The sequence below is a fragment of the Rhinopithecus roxellana genome, chromosome 1, assembly GCF_007565055.1.
Source record: "Rhinopithecus roxellana isolate Shanxi Qingling chromosome 1, ASM756505v1, whole genome shotgun sequence".
NCBI classification, from domain to species: domain Eukaryota; kingdom Metazoa; phylum Chordata; class Mammalia; order Primates; family Cercopithecidae; genus Rhinopithecus; species Rhinopithecus roxellana.
Genome location: NC_044549.1, coordinates 107,228,746 through 107,250,512, shown reverse-complemented (window position 1 = coordinate 107,250,512; position 21,767 = coordinate 107,228,746). Strand labels below are relative to the sequence as shown.

The following is a 21,767-nucleotide window of genomic DNA, read 5'->3' as shown; positions in this document are numbered from 1 at the left end:
TTTATTGAGATATAATTAACGTAACTTAAAATTAACTCATTTAAGTGCACAATTCAATAATTTTATTTGCAGAATTATGCAACCATCACCACAATCGTTAATAATTTTCTGCGTTCTTTTTCTATTTTCTGAAGCTGTGCTAAGAATAGAACAATATTATGAGCCACATTTTATTATAATTTTAAATTTTCTAGTAGCTAAATTTAAAAGGTTAAAAAAATAGATGAGATTAATTTTAATACTATATTTAACCCAATAAATCTAAAATATATAACATTCAATTAATACAAATATATGATATTTTTACATTCTTTTTGTACAGTGTCTTTGTAATCTGATGTCTACTTTATACTTACAGCACATCCCAATTCAGACTATCTATGTTTCAGGTGCTCAGTAGTCACATGTACTTGGTGGCTACCAAAATTGGACAGCACAGGTCTATAGTCTTAACAATTTTTTGTATGCTTATGCTATAAGTTGCTGAGCTTGTGAATGTATTTCACTCTTGTTTCTAGATGAGGTGTTGTTTTTATTGTTGTCATGACTCTCCTAATGATGCTTTTTTCCTTAAATTCTATTTTGCTTGATATTCTAGGCTTCTTTTGCTTAATATTTTCATGGTAGATCTTTATCCCTTTATTTTATTTTTTATGTTAATTTGGTTATTTTATACAGGGTCTTGCTCTGTCACCCAGGCTGGAGTGCAGTGGCACAATCATAGCTCACTATAACCTCAAGTGATCCTCCCACCTCAGCCTCCCAAGTAGCTGGGACTAGGGGCGCACATCACCATGCCCAGCTAATTGTTTTTATTTTTTTTTGTAGAAATGGGGCCTCTCTGTGTTGCCTAGGCTAGTCTCAAACTCCTGGGCTCAAGCAGTCCTTCAGCCTTGGCCTCCCAAAGCACTGGAATTACAGGTGTGAGCCACTGCACCTGGTCCTATCCCTTTATTTTTTACTTTTATTTTTGTCCTAATGTATCATTCAGTTTTAATCTTGTGTTTTGTAAGTAGCATATGATTGGAATTTTTTTCTTATACAGTGTGATACACTCCTTTTAAATACTGGTGAATTTAATCCATTTAACATATATTGTGGTCACACATGTATTTGGATTAATTTCTGTTGTTTACTTTTTATTCTGTTTTTTCTTCTGTGTAAATTTGCATTAATAACTTTTACTTTCTTTTTCCTATTGATATGAAAATTTGCGTTATATTGCTCTTCTTTTAGTGGTTACCATTAAACTTTAAAAAAATTTATGGAGGTATGATTTGATATAATAAATTACATATATTTAAATTGTACACTTTGGTAAGTTTTGACATAGGTTTATATGCATATTATATCACATATGCATATGTATATCACATATATATCACACATATCATACACATATGTAACAGATATGTATGTATATACCTGCGAAACCACCACCACCACAATCAAGATAATGAAATATTAACCACCCTAAAAAGTTTGGCAATGCCTTCCTTCTGCACCTTCCAACTTTTCCTTCATCCTCCCCTCGCCACCCTTCTCCATGCCCAGGCAGCTACAAATCTGATTTTAGTCACTATAGATTGCTTTGCATTTTCTACAGCTTTGTATAAATGGAATCATAAAGTCTGTACTCTTTTGTATCTGTCTTCTTTCTGTCACCATAATTATTTTGAGATTTATATATGTTATTGAGTACATGGATTATTCATTCCTTTTTATTGCTGAGATGTATTCCATTGTGTGAATATACCATGATTTGTTTACTCATTTACCTATTGATCAACATTTGGGTTGTTTCTAGTTTTTGGCTATTACAAATAAAGCTGACATGGACATTTGTTGTATGGAAATATGCTTTCATTTCTATTGGGTAAGTATATCTAGGAGTGGAACAGTTGGGTCACAGGATAAGTGTGTGTTTAGATTCATAAGAAATTGCCAAGCTCTTTTCTAAAGTGGTTGTACCATTTTACAATCCCACCAGAAGTGTATGAGAGTGCCAGTTCCTCCACTTCCAAGCCAACACTTGGTATAGTCAGTCTTTTACATTTTAGTCACTCGAATAGGTGTATTACAGTATTTGTGATTTGAATTTTTGTTTTCCTATTGACTACTGACGTTGCACATCTCTTCAAGAGCTTATTTGCTGTTTGTATGTCTTGTATGGTGAAGTATCTTCAAATATTTTGTTCATTTTTTCTGTTGGGTAACTTGTTTTCTTATTATTGAACTTTGAGAGTTTTTTATATATATTCTGGATACAAATCCCTTGTGTATACAATTTGCAAATATTTTATTTCAGTCTGTGGCTCATCTTTATTTTTAATTTTTAAATTTTATTTATGTATTCATTTATTTAGTTATGTTTTGGAGATAGGCTCTCACTCTGTTGCCCAGGCTGGAGTACAGTGGCACAAACATAAATCACTGCAGACTTGACATCCTGGACTTAAATGATTCTCACACTTCAGCCCCCAAAGTAGCTGGAACTGCAGGCACACGGCACTGCACTAGGCTAATTTTTTTCTTTTTAGAGATGGGGTCTCACTATGTTCCCCAGGCTGGTCTTGATCTCCTGGCCTCAAACAATCCTCCCGCTTCAGTTGTCTTTTATTTTTTTAACAGTGCCTTTTGAGCAGAGAAGTTCTTAAATTTGACATTCAAATTTTTCCTTTGCAGAAGGTGTTTTTGGTATTTGGTTTTTGGCCCTGTGTAATTCCTTTTTATTTTTCCAAGCATAGCAATTTATAGTTTAAAATATTTTGTATATTTTATCCAGCATTTCTGAATATTTGTAGTAAAGGTGTTCTGCATTATTTCTGCCCATTATTCTGCAGTAACTAATAAGTGTTATGTTTGAAATTTTTATTAGTTTGTAATATATAGGAATATCAACCTTCCCATTCTTTTTTATTTTTATTGTATTTATTTATTTATTTATTTATTTATTTAGAGATGGAGTCTCGCTCTGTCACTCAGGCCAGACTGCAGTGGCACTATCTCGGCTCACTGCAAGCTCCGCCTCCCGGGTTCACGCCATTCTCCTGCCTCAGCCTCCCGAGTAGCTGGGACTACAGGTGCCCACTGCCGCGCCTGGATAATTTTTTATATTTTTAGTAGAGATGGGGTTTCACCTTGTTAGCCAGGATCGTCTCGATCTCCTGACCTCATGATCCGCCTGCCTTGGCCTCCCAAAATGCTGGGATTACAGGCGTGAGCCACCGCGCCTGGCCCCCATTCTTTTTTTTTTTTTTTAACCCATTGGAGTCTTTATAAAATCTATAGTTTACCATTTGTATTTTTGCAGGCAAACAGTTGTATGTTTTTTATAATGTCTCTGTCAGTAAATCAAAGGTAATCAAGATCAATTAATAAAAAATTCAAGGGTTAATGTATGGGTTAACTAATCACTAATATGATTTAATGCTTTAATTAATAATACTATTGCAGTTCGAATTTAAATGAATTGAATTGATTTGCAGTAGCTATCCAGAAACTTAAAAGATATTTGTTATTTTAATGGTCACTTTCTATTTGCACATTAAATATCTGACTCCTTTATTTACTCTTTTATTTTGAGATCACAAAATTTGTCCAGGATAGACATAGAGCTAGAAGAAACAGACTTCGTAAAGATCAACTTAAGAAACTTCCAGTACATAAATTCAAGAAAGGTAAGTATTTGTTTTCTAAATAATTGTCTTTAGTTTATTTAAGACTGCAGGATGACTATACTCTTTAAAAAATTTTTTTTTAAATTATTATACTTTAAGTTCTAGGGTACACGTGTGCAACGTGCAGGTTTGTTACGTAGGTATACATGTGCCATGTTGGTTTGCTGCACCCATCAACTCGTCATTTACATTAGGTATTTCTCCTAAAGCTATCCCTCCCCCAGCCCCCACCCCCCAACAGGCCCTGGTATGTGATGTTCCCCTCCCTGTGTCCATGTGTTCTCATTGTTCACCTTCCACTTAAGAGTGAGAACATGCAGTGTTTGGTTTTCTGTCCTTGTGATATTTTGCTGAGAATGATGGTTTCCAGCTTCATCCATGTCCCTGCAAAGGACATGACCTCATCTTTTTTTTTTTATGGCTGTATAGTATTCCATGGTGTATATGTGCCACATTTTCTTTGTCCAGTCTATTATTGATGAACATTGGGGTTGGTTCCAAGTCTTTGCTATTGTGAATAGTGCCACAATACACATTCGTGTGCATGTGTCTTTATAGTAGCATGATTTATACGCCTTTGGGTATATACTCACAAATGGAATTGCTGGATCAAATGGTATTTCTAGTTCTAGATCCTTGAGGAATTGCCACACTGTCTTCCACAATGGTTGAACTAATTTGCACACCCACCAACAGTGTAAAAGCATTCCTATTTCTCCACATCCTCTTCAGCATCTGTTGTTTCCTGAGAAAACAACAGATTTCTGTTTCTCCACATCCTCTCCAGCATCTGTTTTTTCCTGGTTTTTTTTTTTTTTTTTTTTTTTTTTTTTTTTTTTTTTTTTGAGACAGAGTCTCACTCTGTCACCCAGGCTGGAGTGCAGTGGCGCAGTCTTGGCTCACTGCAACCTCCACCCCCCAGGTTCAAGCGATTCTCCTGCTTCAGCCTCCTAAGTAGCTGGGATTATAGGTCCCTGCCACCACACCTGGCTAATGTTTGTATTTTTAGTAGAGACGGGGTTTCACCATCTTGGCCAGGCTCGTCTTGGACTCCTGACCTCATGATTCACCCACCTCAGCCTACCAAAGTGCTGGGATTGCAGGTGTAAGCCACTGTGCCCGGCCTGTTTTCTGACTTTTTAAGACTATACTCTTGTACTACCTTCTGTGTCCCTACCATAAACTCTGCCTAACGCTGAGTAGACTTTCAGTTAAGAATGAATGTGAGAGATGATCTTTTGCTGTGATGACCTAGTGAAGGCAGAAGAGGGATGCACAGTCTGCAGAGAATTTAAAAACAATAATTAAACCAACCAAAATGCTTATAAATATTATCACCATGTGTCATTAGTTCTAAACAATGTCAGTGGATAAAATATTTTTCTGCACCAGGTGGATTACTCCCACTTACCTTCCTCCTATTCTAGTTCTAAACAATGTCAGTGGATAAAATATTTTTCTGCACCAGGTGGACTCCTCCCACTTACCTTCCTCCTATTCTGTCTCCCATGGTATAACACTGTATAGTGTTGTATTAATTAAACACATAGGTAGCTGTTATATATCATCACTTATATATATCATCTTAATTTTCATACTTTTATGAACTATATACTATTATTATTTTCCCTTTATAGATGAGGAAAAATAGGGTCAGGGACATTAGGAATTTTAATATCACATAGCCAGTATTGACAGAACTACAGGAGAGGTGTGACTATAATACCATAGCCAATGTAAGTTTCCCCTATAGTATAGTTTCTCTGTGGTTTAGTGATCTTTTAGTGCAGATATCTACTTGATAAATCCTTTTGGCTAGCACTTCCCAGACTTCATTTTCATATACGAGCAAAAGTATTCTGTTTTTTAATTCAGCAGTGAAAAAGTGTAGGGAGTGGAGGGAGAAAATAGAGAAAAAGACAATAAAACATAGTTCTGCCACATTTTCATTTTTCAAATAATAAAATGTTTTATAAACCTGCCATTTACCATTAACATTTAAAAAACAGAACACTTAACAACAAAAAAGGAGGAAAAAGAACATCATGTTAAAATAATGAATAGACATTTCTAAAAATGCACTGCATTTTACATTTACATTATCATTATACAGTGATTTACATTATTATACAGTGTGGATTAGTTAACAGTTTTTTTGTTTTGTTTTGTTTTTAAGAGATGGGGTCTCATCTCACTGGGTTGCTCAGGCTGAGCTTGAACTCCTAGGCTCAAGTGATCATCCCACCTCAGCTTCTCACGTAGCTAAGACTATAGGCATGTGCCCCTGGGCCCAGCTTGGATTAGTTAAGATTTCTACATAGACCAGAACTAGTTTGAAGATTAGGAATTACTTTTTTAGGCTTCATTTTGTGTGTTAAAAATATGTTTAAAAAGGCTGGGCGCGGTGACTCACACCTGTAATCCCAGCACTTAGGGAGTCCGAGGCAGAGGGATCACGAGGTCAGGAGATTGAGACCATCCTGGCCAACATGATGAAACCCCGTCTCTACTAAAATACAAAAAAATTAGCCATAGTACTAGCTACTCAGGAGGCTGAGGCAGGGGAGTCACTTGAACCTGGGAGGCAGAGGTTGCAGTGAGCCAAGATCACTGCACTGCAGTCCAGCCTGGTGACAGAGCAAGACTCCATCTCAAAAAAAAAAAAAAAAGTTTAAAAAATGGTGATATTGTCCTGGGTTTAAAGGGAATGCATGTCATTGGCTTTTCCTCTGAGTAAGATGGGTAGCTATAGTAGGATTTTGAACAGAGGAGAGAGAGAATGTCTCAGTTAACTGTTAAAAGGATCCTTCTGCTGGCATATTAAGAATAGGTTATTAGAGGGCAAAGGGTGTAGACAGAGAGAACAGACAGGAAAGTTATTGTAGTAATTCAGGTGTGATATAAATGTGGCTTGGGCTGATTATCAGTGGAGGAGAAGAAATCTTCAAATACTGGCTATATCTGGAGATGGAATATACTGAATTTACTGATGGACTAGATATTGGGAGAGGAGACAAGGATGACTCCAGATTTTTTGGTCTGAACAACAAAATGGATGGTCTATTTAAGGAAAGTCCTTAAATAGAAATAAGGATGGTTAATGTATGAAAGAGCAGGTTTTAGCAGGGAAATTGGAAGGTTGGTATTGAACATAATGGAATTTCAGATGTCTATTAGATGTTAGAAATGAGTCTGGAGTTTAAGACAGAGGTCTGAACTGGAAATACTGCCACGAAAATATATTTATATCAGTAGACTGGATGAGATTACCAAGAGAGTGAGTACAGATAGAAGAATACCAAAGACACTGTGGGGCATACCATCATTAAGTAGAAGAGGAATCAGAAGTGGCAGCAGTGGAAACTGAGAAGGTGTGACCAATTACACAGGAAGAAAATCAGGAGAGCATGATTTACCAGAAACCCAGTGATGCAAATCTATCAGGGAGCAAAGAATGCTAACCTGTGTCAGTGCTCCTGAACATACGTAAGATGAGAGCTCAGTATTAACCATTAGAGACTACTGATAATCTTGATGAGCAGTTGACAGAGTGGTCAGGCCAAAAATCTGATTGTAGTAGATTTAAGAGAGAATGGAAAGAGAAGAATTGGAGATAATTTTTTAAAGAAGTTTAACTAAAAAACAGGAGCAAAGAAATGGGGTCATAGCTGGTAGGGGAAGTTGAGTCAAGAAATAACAGCATGTTTGTTTGCTAAAGGAAATTGATGATGTAGGTGACAGATGGGAGAGTTCCTGTAGTGTTCTTGAGAAGGCAAGAGGAAATTGGATCTCTTGCACAAAAAGGCGGACTGGCCTTAGGTAGTATCATAGAGACTTGAGCTAAGGGAAAGTAGAATATGTGGGTGAAAAATCACAATAGGTGGGTATTTGTAGTGGTGTGTCTGTGGAAATGTTCTTTGCTTTCATTCCTCTCAGTTGCTTAGGAAATCACCAACTGAGGGTGAGGACAGAGGAGGAGGTATTGGAGCTTTTAAGAACAGAGGTATAAAATACTATTATTCCAGGAGAGTAGGAGGAGGAATGGACTAGGGAAATATAATATGGTTGCTTGGCAGCCTGAACCCATTATGAACCCATCAGCATAACTGTTTTTCTCTATGGAGTGGTGTTTTATCATCACTTTTTTCAAAATGTGAAGTATAACATTTATACAGAAGAGTATGTAGGATACATATTTCTAGAACTATCCAGTTCAAGAGATAGAACATTACTACCACCCTAGGAGCTATTATGTTCCCTTCTAGATAAATAATCCTTTCTTGTCCTCTGGAGGTAATGACTATCCTGGCTTATGATAATCTCACTGCCTTTCTCAAATTGTACCACATATGAATGCATACCTAAACAGTTGGCTTAATTTTGCCTATTTTTGAATTATATTTTTCTTACCTCTTATTAATTTTTTAATGAAATTTATACACTTTATTGCATGTAGGTATAGTTCATTTACTTTCATTCTGTCTTTTAAAGATTTTACTTATCCACTTTACTGTTAATTGACGTTCATTTTTTTTCAGTTTAGGGCTATTATAAACCATACTTTTGAGAATATACTTGTACATATATCCTGCTGCATATGTCCATGAATTTCTTTAGTATGTATACCTAGAAGTAGATTAATTTGATCATAGTATATACCTATTTTCAATTTTATTGGATAATGCAAAATCATTTCCAAAGGGATTGATGGTACCAGTTTCTACTCTCACCAACAGTGTGTAGGAGTTCCTGTTGTTCCATGTATTTATCCAATACTTTGTACTGAAGGACTTTTAAATCTTAGCCATTCTGGTGGGTTTATAACTCATTGCTGTTTTACTTTTTATTTCCCTTCTAGCAATGAGGTTAAATATCTGTTCACATTATTTGCCAGTTGGATTTTCACTTTCACGAAGTACCTTTCATGATATATGCCCATGTGTCTGTTCCATATGTGGGAGGAATTCTTTATATGTTCCTACAAGCCCCTCTGGAAGTGTAGTGTATGGCAATTTAGTTCTTCAATAATTTTGTGTGTTTTAACTGTCTTTTTCTAGTTTATGGACCAAAATTCTTGATTTTCATGGTAGTGTTCTTCTATTTTTGTTTTGTTTGTTTTGATTTGATTTGTTTTTTTGAGACAGAGTCTCCCTCTGTCCCCCAGGCTGGAGTGGAGTGGCGTGATCTTGGCTCACTGCAAGCTCTGCCTCCCAGGTTCACACTATTCTCTTGCGTCACCCTCCTGAGTAGCTGGGACTACATGCACCCGCCACCATGCCTGGCTCATTTTTTGTATTTTTAGTAGAGACAGGGTTTCGCCATGTTAGCCAGGATGATCTCGATCTCCTGACATCATGATCCGCCCACCTTGGCCTCCCGAAGTGCTGGGATTACAGGCATGAGCTACTGTGCCCAGCCTCTTCCATGTTTTTAGAGAACGTTTTTTTATTTTTATTTTTTTTATTTTTTTGAGAGGGAGTCTTGCTTTGCCGCCCAGGCTGGAGTGCAGTGGCCGGATCTCAGCTCACTGCAAGCTCCGCCTCCTGGGTTCACGCCATTCTCCTGTCTCAGCCTCCCAAGTAGCTGGGACTACAGGCGCCCGCCTCGTCGCGCGGCTAGTTTTTTGTATTTTTTAGTAGAGACGGGATTTCACTGTATTAGCCAGGATGGTCTCGATCTCCTGACCTCGTGATCCGCCCGTCTCGGCCTCCCAAAGTGCTGGGATTACAGGCTTGAGCCACCGCGCCCGGCCTAGGGAACGTTTTCTATCCCAAGATCATACAGATGTTATTTTATATTACCTTCTGAAAGCTTTATATTTTTGTCTTTTGTGTTTAATCCACATGAATTGATTGTGTAAAATTGGAGTCCAATTTGAGTTTTTTTCCAGTTTGATATTTTATATAAGGGTATCCAATTGTTCCAAAGCTAATTATTGAAAATACACTGTTCTACAGTGTCACTTCTGATGTAAATTAAGGTCCAGATGTGTGTGGGTTTGTTTCTGGATTTCTCTTGGTTTTATTGTTTAACCGTGTATCAGTATCACACTGTTTCAGTTACAGTAGGTTTATGGTAAGACCTAATAGAGCTAGTCTTCCCACTTTGGTTTTTTTCAATAGTGTTTACCTATGTTTAACACTTTGCCTTTCCACTTAAAGGTAAAAATCGACTTGCCATGGCCACCCCACCTCCAAGTATATGCACAAAAAAAAAAAGATTGTATTTTTTATTGTAGCAGAATACACACAGCATAAAATTTACCATTTTAATCATTTTGAAGTACCTTCACGTTGTTATGCAACCATCACCACCATCCATCTCCAGACCTCTTTATCTTCCCAAACTGAAGCTCTGTACCTGTTAAACAGTAACTCCCCATTTCCACTTCCCCTTAGCCACTGGCATCTACCATTCTACTTACTGTCTCTGAATTCGACTATGTAGGTACATCACGTAAGTGGAATTACCTGATATTTGTCCTGTTTCTGACTTATTTCACTTACCGTAATGTTTTCAAGGATTATCCATGTTGTAGCATATATCAGAATGTCTTTACTTTTTCTGGCTGAATAATAGTCTGTTGTGTATTTTTACCACATTTTGTTTATTTATTCTTATTAGTGAATACGAATTGGTTACACCTTTTGGCTATTGTAAATAATGCTGCAATGAACATTGATAAAAAAAGTATCTGTTTGAGTCCATGGATTCAATTATTTTGGGTATATACCAAGGAGTGATATTGTGTAACTTTATGAGGAACCTGGATACTGTCTTCCACAGTTACTGTACCATTTTACATTCTCAGCAGCAATGCTCAAGGGTTCGTATTTCGCCACATCCTTGTCAACACTTGCTGTATTCTGTTCTTTTGTTTTAATATAGCTATCCTAATGGGTATGAAGTGGTACCTTAATGTGGTTTTATTTGCATTTCCCTACTGACTAATGATGTTGAGCGTCTTTTGTGCTTATTGTCCACTTGTATATTTCCTTGGGCAAATTATCTGTTCAAGTACTTTGCTCATTTTCAATTGGGTGGTTTATCATTTTGTTCTTGAGTTATAGGAGTTCTTTGTATATTCTAGATAACATGATTTGCAAATATTTTTCCCATTCTGTCAGTTGTCACTTTCTTGATAATGTCCTTTTATGTACAGAAGTTTCAAATTTTGATGTAGTCCAATTTACCTGTTTTCTTTTTTTTGTGCTTATGATATGAAGCATCAGCAAAAACTTTTTTTTTTTTTTCTTATGAAGGATATTAAAGAATACCTCAATAAATGGAAAAGCATCCCACATTCATGGATTGGAAGACTTAATATTGTTAAGATATCAAGACTACCCAAAGTATTCTACAAATTCAGCACAATTCCTATCAAAATTCCAAGAACTTTTTTGCAGAAATAAAAAGTTTAAATTTTGATTAAGTCCAGTTTACCTTATGATGTCATATCTAAGAATACATTGCTAAATCCAAGATCATAAAGATTTACCCCTATGTTTTCTTCAGAGTTTTATGGTTTTAGCTTATATTTAGGTCTTTTATCAATTTAGAGTTCATTTTTATATATAGTAAATATGAGGTAGGGCTCCCGGCTTATTTTTTTGTATGTGGAAATCCAGTTATCCCAGCACCATTTGTTGAAGAGACTGTTTTCTCATTGAATATCTTGGCACTCTCATCAAAAATAAATTGGCCATAGATGTATGATTTTATTTATGGACTCTCAGGTACATTCCTTTGGTCTATATGATTATCCTTATGCCAGTCCCACACTATTTTGATTACTCTAGTTTTGTAGTAAGTTTTGAAACTAAGAATTGTGAGTCCACTACATTTGTTGTTCTTTTTCAGTATTTTAGCTATTCAGGGTCCTTTGCAATTCCCTAATAACTTGAGAATAATTTGAGGATAGAACTTTCTATTTTTGCAAAAAAGTTATTAGAATTTTGATAGGGATTGTGCTAAATTTGTAGATTGCTTTGGGTAGTCTTGACATCTTAACAATATTAAGTCTTCCAATCCATGAATATGGGATGCTTTTCCATTTATTGATGTCTTCTTTAATTTCCTTCAGGAGTGTCATGTAATTTTCAGTCTATAAGTCTTTAATCTCCTTAGATTTATTTCTAGGTATTTTATTATTTTAGATACTATTATAAATAGAATTCCTTTCTAAATTTCTTTTATGGATTTTTCATTGCTGGTATGGAGAAACGCAACTGATTTTTATGCATTGATCTTACAACCTACAAGTTTGATGAATTTGTATATAGCGCTGGTAGCTTTCTTGTGGATTCTTGGGGATTTCCTATATAGCAGATTGTATTAGCCTGTTCTCACACTACTATAGGAAATACCCAGGACTGGGTAATTTATAAATGAAAGGTTTAATTTACTCACAGTTCCACATTGCTGGAGAAGCCTTGGGAAACTTATAATCATGGTGGAAGGCAAAGGAGAAGCAGACATCTTCTTCATAGGATGGAATGAGGGCAAGCAGGGGAAATACCAGATGCTTATAAAACCATCAGATCTCGTGACACTCACTGTCATGAAAACAGCATGGGGGAAACTGCCCCCATGATCCAATACCTCCACCTAGTCCTGCCCCTGACATGTGGGGATTATGTGTATTATAATTCAAGATGAGATTTTGGGTGGAGACACAGCCAAACCATATCACAGATCATGTCATCTGTGAATAGGTGTAGTTTTACTTCCTTCTTTCCAACATGGATTTATTTCATTTTCTTGTATAACTGCTTCTAGAACTTACAGTACAATATTGAATAACAGTGGTGAAAGTGGCCATTCTACTTTCTTTCTGATTTTAAAGCAAAAACTTGGAGTCCTTCACCAGTGAGTATTTTAGCTGTCAGTCGTTGTTGTTGTTTTTAATAAATGCCCTTTATCAAGTTGATGAAGTCCCCTACTATATAGGTTCATTTTTTTGGCATGTTGAAATCTACTTGTTCCAGCATTATTTGTTGAAAAGACTGTCCTTTCTCCCTTGAATCACCTTTGCTCCACTGTTAGAGGGCAGTTGACTATATTTGTGTGAGTCTTTTTCTGGAATCTCTATTCTGTCCCATTTATCTGTTTATTCTTTCACCAGTACCACACCACCTTGATTACTGTACTTTTGTTTTGTTTTGTTCTGAGATGGAGTATTGCTGTGTTGCCCAGGCTGGCATGCAGAGGTGCAATCTCAGCTCATTGCAACCTCTGCCTCCCAGGTTCATGCAGTTCTCCTGCCTCAGCCTCCCGTGTAGCTGGGAGTACAGGCATGTGCCACATGCCTGGCTAATTTTTTTTGTATTTTTAGTAGAGACGGGGTTTCACCATGTTGCTAGGCTGGTCTCGAACTCCTGACCTCAAGTGATCCGCCTAGCTCTGCCTTCCAAAGTGCTGGGATTACAGGTGTGAGCCACCGTGCCGGCTGATTACTTTACAGTAAGTCTTAACATTGGGTAGTGTCAGTTCGTTGACTTTGTTTCTTCAGTATGATGTTGGCTGTTTTGGTCTTTTGCCTTTCCATATGTACTTGTGAACTAGTTTGTTACCCAAAAAAATAAATTGCTGAGATTTTGATTGGGATTGCATTGAATTTATAAATCGAGTTGGGAATCCTGCTTGGTCATGGTGTATAATTTTTTATATACTGATATTCAGTTTTCTAATTTTGTTTAGGATTTATCATCTATATTCATGATAGTTGCTAGTCAGTAGTTTTCCTTTCTTGTGATGTCTTTGCCTAGTTGTGAGATTTGAATAATAACTGGCTTCACAGAATGAGTTATGAAGTATACCCTCTGCTGTTTTCTGGAAGAAATTGTAAAGAATTCGGGTAATTTCTTTCCTGAGTGTTTGGCAGAATTCACTAGCGAACCTATCTGGATATGGTGTCTGATGTTTTGGAAGGTTATTAGTTATTGGTTTGGGTTCTTTAATAGACCTAGGCCTATTCAGATTGTATATTTCTTTTTGTGTGGCTTTTGGCAGATTGTGCCTTTCTGAGTAATTGGTACATTTTATCTGTTACCAGATTTGTAGGCATAGAATTGTTTAGTATTCCTTTATTATTGTTTTTATATTCATAGGATGAATAGTGATGACCCCTTTTCTAAAATTTTTGATATTAATAATTTGTGTCTTTTGTCTCTTTTTCTTGGTTCACCTAGCTAGATATTGATTTCGTTGATCTTTTCAAAGAACAATATTTTGGTTTTGTTGACTTTCTGTATTGAATTTCTGGTGTTTTTTGGTTGTGTGTGTGTGTGTGTGTGTGTGTGTGTGTGTGTGTGTGTGTTTGAGACAAGGTCTCACTCTGTCACCTAGGCTGGAGTGCAGTGGCACAACCATGGCTGACTGCAGCCTTGACTTCCCAGGCTCAACCAACCCTTCCACCTCAGCCTTCCAAGTAACTGGAACTACAGGTGTGTACCACTGTGCCCGGCTACTTTTTTAATTTTATTTCTTTAGAGACAGGGTCTCACTATGTTGCCAGGTCTGAATTCCTGTCCTCAAGTGATCCTCCCACTTTGGCCTCCCAAAGTGCTGGGATTACAGGCATGAGCCACCACACCCAGCCTGATTTTCTGCTTTTACTTGCATTGATTTGTTCAATTTTTATTTCTTTTTTTCTGCTTACTTTGAATTTAATTTGCTCTGTTTCTAGTTTCTTAAAGGTAAAGCTTAGATTATTGATTTTAGCTCTTTTCTTCTTTTCTAATATATATATTTAGTGCTATAAATTTCCCTGCACTGCTTTCATTGCATTTTACAATTTTTTAATTATATATAATAGTTGTACATATTTATGGCATACATGTTATATTTTGATATGTGCATACAATATGTAATGACCAAATCAGGATAATTGGGATATTCATCACCCCAAGCAATGATCATTTTTGTGTATGTGTTGGGAATAATTCAAAGCTTCTCATCTAGCTATTTGAAATATATAACTTTATTGTTAACTATAGTTGTCTCACCATACTATCAAAAACTAGAACTTATTCCTTCTGTTTTTGTACCCAGTAGCCAGCCTCTCTTCACTACCCGCTTCCACCCTTCCCAGCATCTGGTAACCACTAGTTTGCTCTCTACCTCCATCAGATCAGTTTTCTTAGTTCCCACATACGAGTGAGAACATGGGATATTTGTCTTTCTGGGCTTGGCTTCTGTCACTTGGCATCATGTCCTCTAGTTCTATCCATGTTGCTGCAAATAACAGGGTTTTTTTTTTTTTTTATGGCTGAATAGTATTCCATTGTGTGTATATACCACATTTTCTTTATCCATTCATCCATTGATAGATACTGAGGTTGATTCCATATCTTGGCTATTGTGAATAGTGCTGCAGTAAACATGGAAGTACAGGTATCTCTTCAATATACTGATTTTCCTTTCTTTTGGACACATATCCAGCAATGGGATTGCTGGGTCATATGGTAGTTTCATTTTTACTTTTTTGAGGAACCTCAATACTGTTTTGCCTAGTAGCCATACTAATTTATATTCCCACCAGCAGTGTACGGGGTGGTCGCCTTTCTCCCGCCACGTCACATGTTCCTCTTGCATCGTACAATACAGTCATCTCTTCCCAATAGTATCCAAAGTCATAACTCATTCTGGCATCAACTCAAAAATCCAAAGTCTAAAGTCTCATCTGAGACTCAAGACACATTTCCTTCCACCTATTAGCCCATAAAATCAAAAACAAATTCTTAACTTCCAAGATACAATGGTGGTGCAAGTATTAGGTAAACATTCGCATTCCAAAAGGGAGGAATTGGCCAAAAGAAAGGGAAATAGGCCCCACACAGGTCTGAAACCTAGCAGGGCAGACATTAAACTTTAAAGCTCCAACATAATCTTTGACTCTGTGTCCCACATTCAAGGACACTGGTGCAAGGGGTGGGATCCCAAGGCCTTGGGATGCTCCATCCCTGTGGCTCTCACAGGTTGGAGTCTGGTGTCTATGCCTTTTCAATGCTGAGGGTGCAAGCTGCTGGTGGCTCTACCCTTCTTGGGTCTGGACGGTAGCAGCCCGGTTTCCATAGCTTCACTAGACTGTCCTGGTAGGGAGTCTGTGTTGGGGATCCAACCTCACGTTTCCCCTCAATACTGCATTAGCAGAGTTTCTGTCTGGGGGCTACGTCCTGTGACAGACTTCTGCCTGGGACCCAGGCTTTCTAATACATCCTCTGAAATCTAGATTGGAACCTGGCAAGCCGCCTTTTCTTTTGAATGCTGCACACCTACAGCCTTAATACCACATGGAAGCCACCAAGGATTATAGCTTGTGCTCTCCAGAGCAGTGTCCCAAACTGTACCAGGGTCCCTTTGGAGCTGAGGCTGGAGCTGGAGCAGCCAGGATGCAGGGAGCAGCCTCTTAAGATGGTGCAGGGCAGTGGCTCCCCAGGCCTGACCCACTAAACCATTCTTTCCTCCTAGGCCTCTGGGCTTGTGATGGGAGGGGCTGACTTTTGAGGCTTTTTTTTTTTTTTTTTAATTGTCTTAGATATTAGCACTTGGCTCTCTTTTAGTAATGTTAATCAAAAATGGTTGGTTCACAGCCCACTTGTATTCTTTTGAATGCTGCACACCTACAGCCTTAATACCACATGGAAGCCACCAAGGATTACAGCTTGCACTCTCCAGAGTAGCTATTGTAAATGAGATTACTTTCTTGATTTATTTTTCAGATTGTTTGCCCTTGACATATACAAATGATACTGATTTTTATATGTTGATTTTATATCCTGCAACTGTACTGAATTTGCAATTAGTTCTAACGTTTCTTTTCTTTTTCTTTGTTCTTTTTTTTTTTGAGATGGAGTCTAGCTTTGTCACCTAGGCTGGAGTGCAGTGGTAAGATCTTGGCTCACTGCAACCTCTGCCTCCCAGGTTCAAGCAATTCTCCTTCCTCGGCCTCCCAAGTAGCAGGTACCCACCACCATGCCCAGCTAATTTTTGTATTTTTAGTAGAGATGGGGTTTCACCATGTGGCCAGTCTGGTTTCGAACTCCTGACCTCAAGTGATCCACCTGCCCCAGCCTCCCAAAGTGTTAGGATTACAGGCGTGAGCCCCCATGCCCAGCCTCTAACAGTTTCTTGATAGAGTTTTCTTTGGTTTTTAAAATATACAATCATGTCGTCTGTGAACAAGGTGAATTTGACTTCTTCCTTTCCGGTTTGGTAGTTTTCAGCAGTGAAGGCATCCAGTCCTGGGCTTTTCTTTGATGGGAGACTTTTAATTACTGTTTCAGTTTAATTACTTGCTATTGGTCTGTGCAGACTTTCTTTTTCTTTATGGTTCAGTCTCGATAGGTGCTACATTTCTATGAATTTGTCCATTTTTTCTAGGTTATCTAATTTGTTGGCATATAATTATTCATAAAATCTCTAATGATCATTATATTTCTACTATATTGATTGTAATGTTTTTGTTTCATTTATACTTTGAGTGTTTTCTCTTGTTTTTTTGTTAGTCTAGCGAAAGGTATGTTGACTTTATCTTTTCAAAAAACAATTTTTTCTTTCAGTTATCTTTTGTATTTTTTCAGTCTGAATTTTATTTCTGCTCTGATCTGTATTATTTCTTTCTACTAATTTTAGATTTTGTTTATTCTTGTTTTTCTAGTTCCTTGAGGTGGATGGTTCAGTTGTTTATATGAAGGTGTTCTCCTTTTTTGATGGAGATGCTTATTGCTATGAACTTCCTACTTAGCATTGCTTTTGCTTGTCCCATAGATTTTGATGTGCTGTGTTTCCATTTTCATTAGCTCAAAAAAATTTTTATATTTCCTTTTTAATTTCTTTATTGACCCATTTTTTTTTATTCAGGAGCATGTTTAATTTTCACATATTTATAGTTTTCAAAGTTCCCCCCCCCCCTTTTTTTTTTCTGAGACAGTGTCTCACTCTTTTGCCCAAAGCTGAAGTGCAGTTGCACAATCTCAGCTCAGTGCAGTATCAACCTCCCAAGTAGCTAGGAGGTCAGGCATGTACTACCACACCCAGCTAATTTTTTCGTAGAGATGAGGTTTTACCATGTTGCCCAAGGCTGGTCTCGAACTCCTGGACTCAAGTGATCTGCCTGCCTCAGCCTCCCAGATTGCTGGGATTACAGGCATGAACCACCACACTTGGTCCAAAGTTCCTCTTTAAAAAAGAATAAAAATGTAATTTTATTCTGGTGTGGTCAAAAAGATGCTCCATATGATTTTGACTTTTTTGAGTTTGCTGAGACTTGTTTTTTCTCCTAATGTGATCTGTCCTGGGGAATGTTCCATGTGCTGATGAGAAGAATGTATATTTCACAGAGTTGGATGAAGTGTTCTGTAAATGACAGTTATCATTATATAGTGATGTTTTTTGTCTCTTTTTATAGTGTTTGATGTTTATCTGATATAAATATAGCTATTATTGCTCTTTTTTGTTTTCTAATTGCATGGAATATCTTTTTCTACCCCTTTACTTTCAGTCTATGTGTCTTTATAGGTAAAGTGAGTTTCTTACCGGCAGCAGATCATTGGGTTCTGTTTTTCTATTCATTTAATCACTCTTTGTCTTTTAATTAGGACATTTAGTTCATTTACATTGTTATTATTGGTAGGTGAGAACTTACTCCTGTCATTTTGTTGTTTGTTTTCTGGTTGTTTTGTAACTCTTCTTTTACTTTCTTTTCTTTCTTTCTCTTTCATCTTTCTTTATGATTGTGCAAATTTCTCTGGTAGTATGTTTTAATTCCTTGCTGTTTATTTTTAGTGTTACCTATTATAGGTGTTTTGCTTTGTGGCTACTATGAGGCTTACAAAAATAATAAGTTATTTTGAATATATGAGAACTCAATGTTGATCACAAAGAAAAAGACAAAAAACTTTACATTGTAATTTCATCCCCCGACACACATTTTGACCTCTTGTTGACACAATTTACATCTTTTTATATTGCCTGACTTTTAACAGATAGTCATAGTTTTTGTTTTGGTAGATTTAGCCTTCATACTAGAGATACCACAGTTATAATATTAGAGTATTGTAAATTTGTATACTTTTACCAATGGCTTTTATAACTTCAGATATTTTCTTGTTGCATGTTAGTATCCTTTTGTTCCAGACTGAAGGACTACCTTTGACATTTTTTATAAGATGAATTCCTTCAGCTTTTGTTTGTTTTCAAAAGTCATTATCTCTCATTTATGGTCGAAGGATAGCTTTGCTGGGGACAGTATTCTCAGTTGGCAGTTTTTTTTTTTTTTTCCTTTAGCTTTTTAATATGTCATCCCACTCCCTTCAGGCATGTATGGTTGCTACTGGATGTCCATTAACAGATGAATTAGAGCTCTTATATTATGCTTCTTTTTTTCCTGCTTTTATGCTCCTCTTTTTGTTTTTGACTTTTGAGAATTTGATGATTGTATGCCTTGGGATAGTCTTATTGGGGTTTAATCTGTTTGGTAATCTTTGGCCTTCCTGTGCCTGGATATTTATCTTTCTATAGATCTGGAAAGTTTTCGGTTATTATTTCTTTGAATAAGCTCTCTACCCCTTGCTCTTTCTTAACTTTGTCTTGAAGGCCAATGACTCTTAAATTTGCTCTTTTTAGGCTATTTTCTAGATATTATATGTGTTCTTCCTTTTTATTCTCCTATGTCTCCTCTCTTTATGTATTTTCAAATTGTCTTTGAGTTCACTGATTCTTTCTTCTGCTTAATTAGTTCTGTCAAAACCCTCTCATGCATTTTTAGTTCAGCCAATGTATTTCACAGTTCCAGGATTTCTATTTTTTTAATTTTTTAAATCTCTTTGTTAAATTTTTCTGGTAAGTTTCTAAAGTGTTTTACTCTGCTATCTTGGAGTTCCCCAGGTTTCTCCAAAATTGCCATTTTGAATTCTTGATCAGAGAACTTACACATCTTCATCTCAGGTTGGTAGGGTGTCACTGGCTCCTTGCTTTGTAAATTTGGGAAGGTCGTGCTTCCCTGTTTGATGTTGTTTCTTACAGATGTACATTTATGTCTTCACATTTATTTGTTATTTATTCTAGTTTTTGCTGTTTGCCTTTGCTTGGTCTTTCAGGTATGGTTTGTTGCATTCTCTTAGACTTAGATCACTGCCTTCTTGTCAGCACTAGATGGCACCCTAAGCCCAGGTTTGCTTGGCTTTCACAGAAGTTCAGAACACTGACCATCTAGGGTTAGGGGATGTTCCAAAGGGGATTCCCTGGCTGGGGTTGGTGGGGAAGGGAATTAGCTGGGAGTTTGTGCCCAGAAGACCCGTGGAAGGTGCTTCCTACTGCTGCTGATCCACTGTCCCTCTGATTTGGCATCTCCTTTGGCTGAGATAAAGAACAGCCCCAAGTTTCCTTTGCTGGAGTTGCTAGCCCTACTTCCACGTTTGTCCATAGCTGTCTTCAGATTTTCTCCCAACAGGCACTAGTAATGCTTCCTGTGGGTTGAGGCAGGAACAGCTTTCCTGCATAGTAACTTTAGACAGTGAGGAAACTGGCTCTCTACCTCAGTCTCAGTTTTCTCCAGGATAGGAACCATAAGTCTTGGAGACTTTTTTACTCAGTGCCTAATAACTTAAGGGAGGGGCATCCTGGACAGAGAAGTCCATTCTCTCTTCTGCTCATAATTTTTCTTTTCTTTGTGCCACCAAGGATTGTCACAGCCTCAGTTTTGAGTTCTGGAATATTAGTGCTGATAATGTTGTCACTCTATAGTTGTTTTTCATTTTCTGTATGGAAAAATCAACTCAGATTGCTTCTACTCTGCCATTTTGGTAACATCACTACATTTTACAAATTCTGATATGTTGTATTTTTATTTTCACTTAGCTCAAAACATTTTAAAATTTATCTTGAGATTTCTTCTTTGACCTACTTGTTATTCAGAAGTGTGTTTTCTAATCTCCACATGTTTTGGAATTTTCCAGCTATCTGTATTTATATGTTCCTAGTTTAACTCCATTGTGGTCTGCATGGTAATATTGTAAGATTCTTAGTTTTTAAAAAAATTTGTTAAAGTATACTTTATGTCCCAGAATGTGGTCTCTCAGTGGATGAATGTTCCATGTGAGCTGGAAAGGAATGTATATTCTGCTTCTTGTTGGATGATGAAGTAGTGTGTACGTCAATTAAATCCAGTTGACTGGTGCTGTTGAGTTCAGCTGTGACCTTACTTCCTTTTCTGCCTGCTGGATCTATTTCAGATAGAGGGGTATTGATGTCTCTAACTATAATAGCAGATTCATCTGTTTCTCCTTGCAGTTCTATGCAGTTTTTGCCTTATATATTTTGGCAGTCTATTAGGTGCATACACATTAAATACTGTTTTTATATATATATATATAATTTTTAAAATTTTTTATTTATTTATTTTGAGACAGAGTCTCACTCTGTTGCCCAGGCTGGAGTGCAGTGGTGTGATCTCGGCTCCCTGCAGCCTCTGCCTTCTAGGTTCAAACAATTCTCCTCCTTCAGCCTCCCAAGTAGCTGGGACTATAGGCAAGGACCATCATGCCCGGCTAATTTTTGTATCTTTTAGTAGAGACGGGGTTTCACTATATTGGGCCAGGCTGGTCTCGAACTTCTGACCTCAAGTGATCCACCAGCCCCAAAAGTGCTGGGATTACAGGCATGAGCCACCGTGCCTGGCCATATTTTTTTTTTTTTTTTTTTTTTGAGAATTGATCCCTTTGTTATTATGTAATGCCTCTCTTTGTGATGATTTTTCTTGCACTGATGTCTGCTCTGTCTGAAAATATGCTTACTCCCACATTTTTTGGATTAGTGTTAGCATGATATTTTTGTCAATCTCTTTACTTTTAATCTATGTATCTTACTTTTTTTTTACTTTGTTAAAATACTGAGTTTTATTTCACTGTATATTTTTGCCTCCCCACCACTTCCATGTCTGACCACCACTACTACTATGTCCTATCATAACATTCCATACATACTAAAAACCAAGCAAATGGTGGAGTTCCATCTTTAAAAACTAAACAAGCATTTTGTACAACACATTTTTGGCAATAGAGCCTGGACAACATTTATCAAACACAG

General features: G+C 37.0%; 1 protein-coding gene across 4 annotated transcripts in view; it reads left to right on the top strand.

Annotated features, from left to right (window-relative positions):
- Positions 1 to 21,767, top strand: part of RNF13 (ring finger protein 13) — a 165,894-nt gene that overhangs the window by 123,430 nt on the left and 20,697 nt on the right. For all 4 annotated transcript variants that reach the window (XM_010356844.2, XM_030928876.1, XM_030928867.1 and 1 more), the window contains exon 8: positions 3,587 to 3,680. In XM_010356844.2, the coding sequence (XP_010355146.1) occupies positions 3,587 to 3,680 (94 nt within the window). The remainder of the gene's footprint in view (positions 1 to 3,586; positions 3,681 to 21,767) is intronic.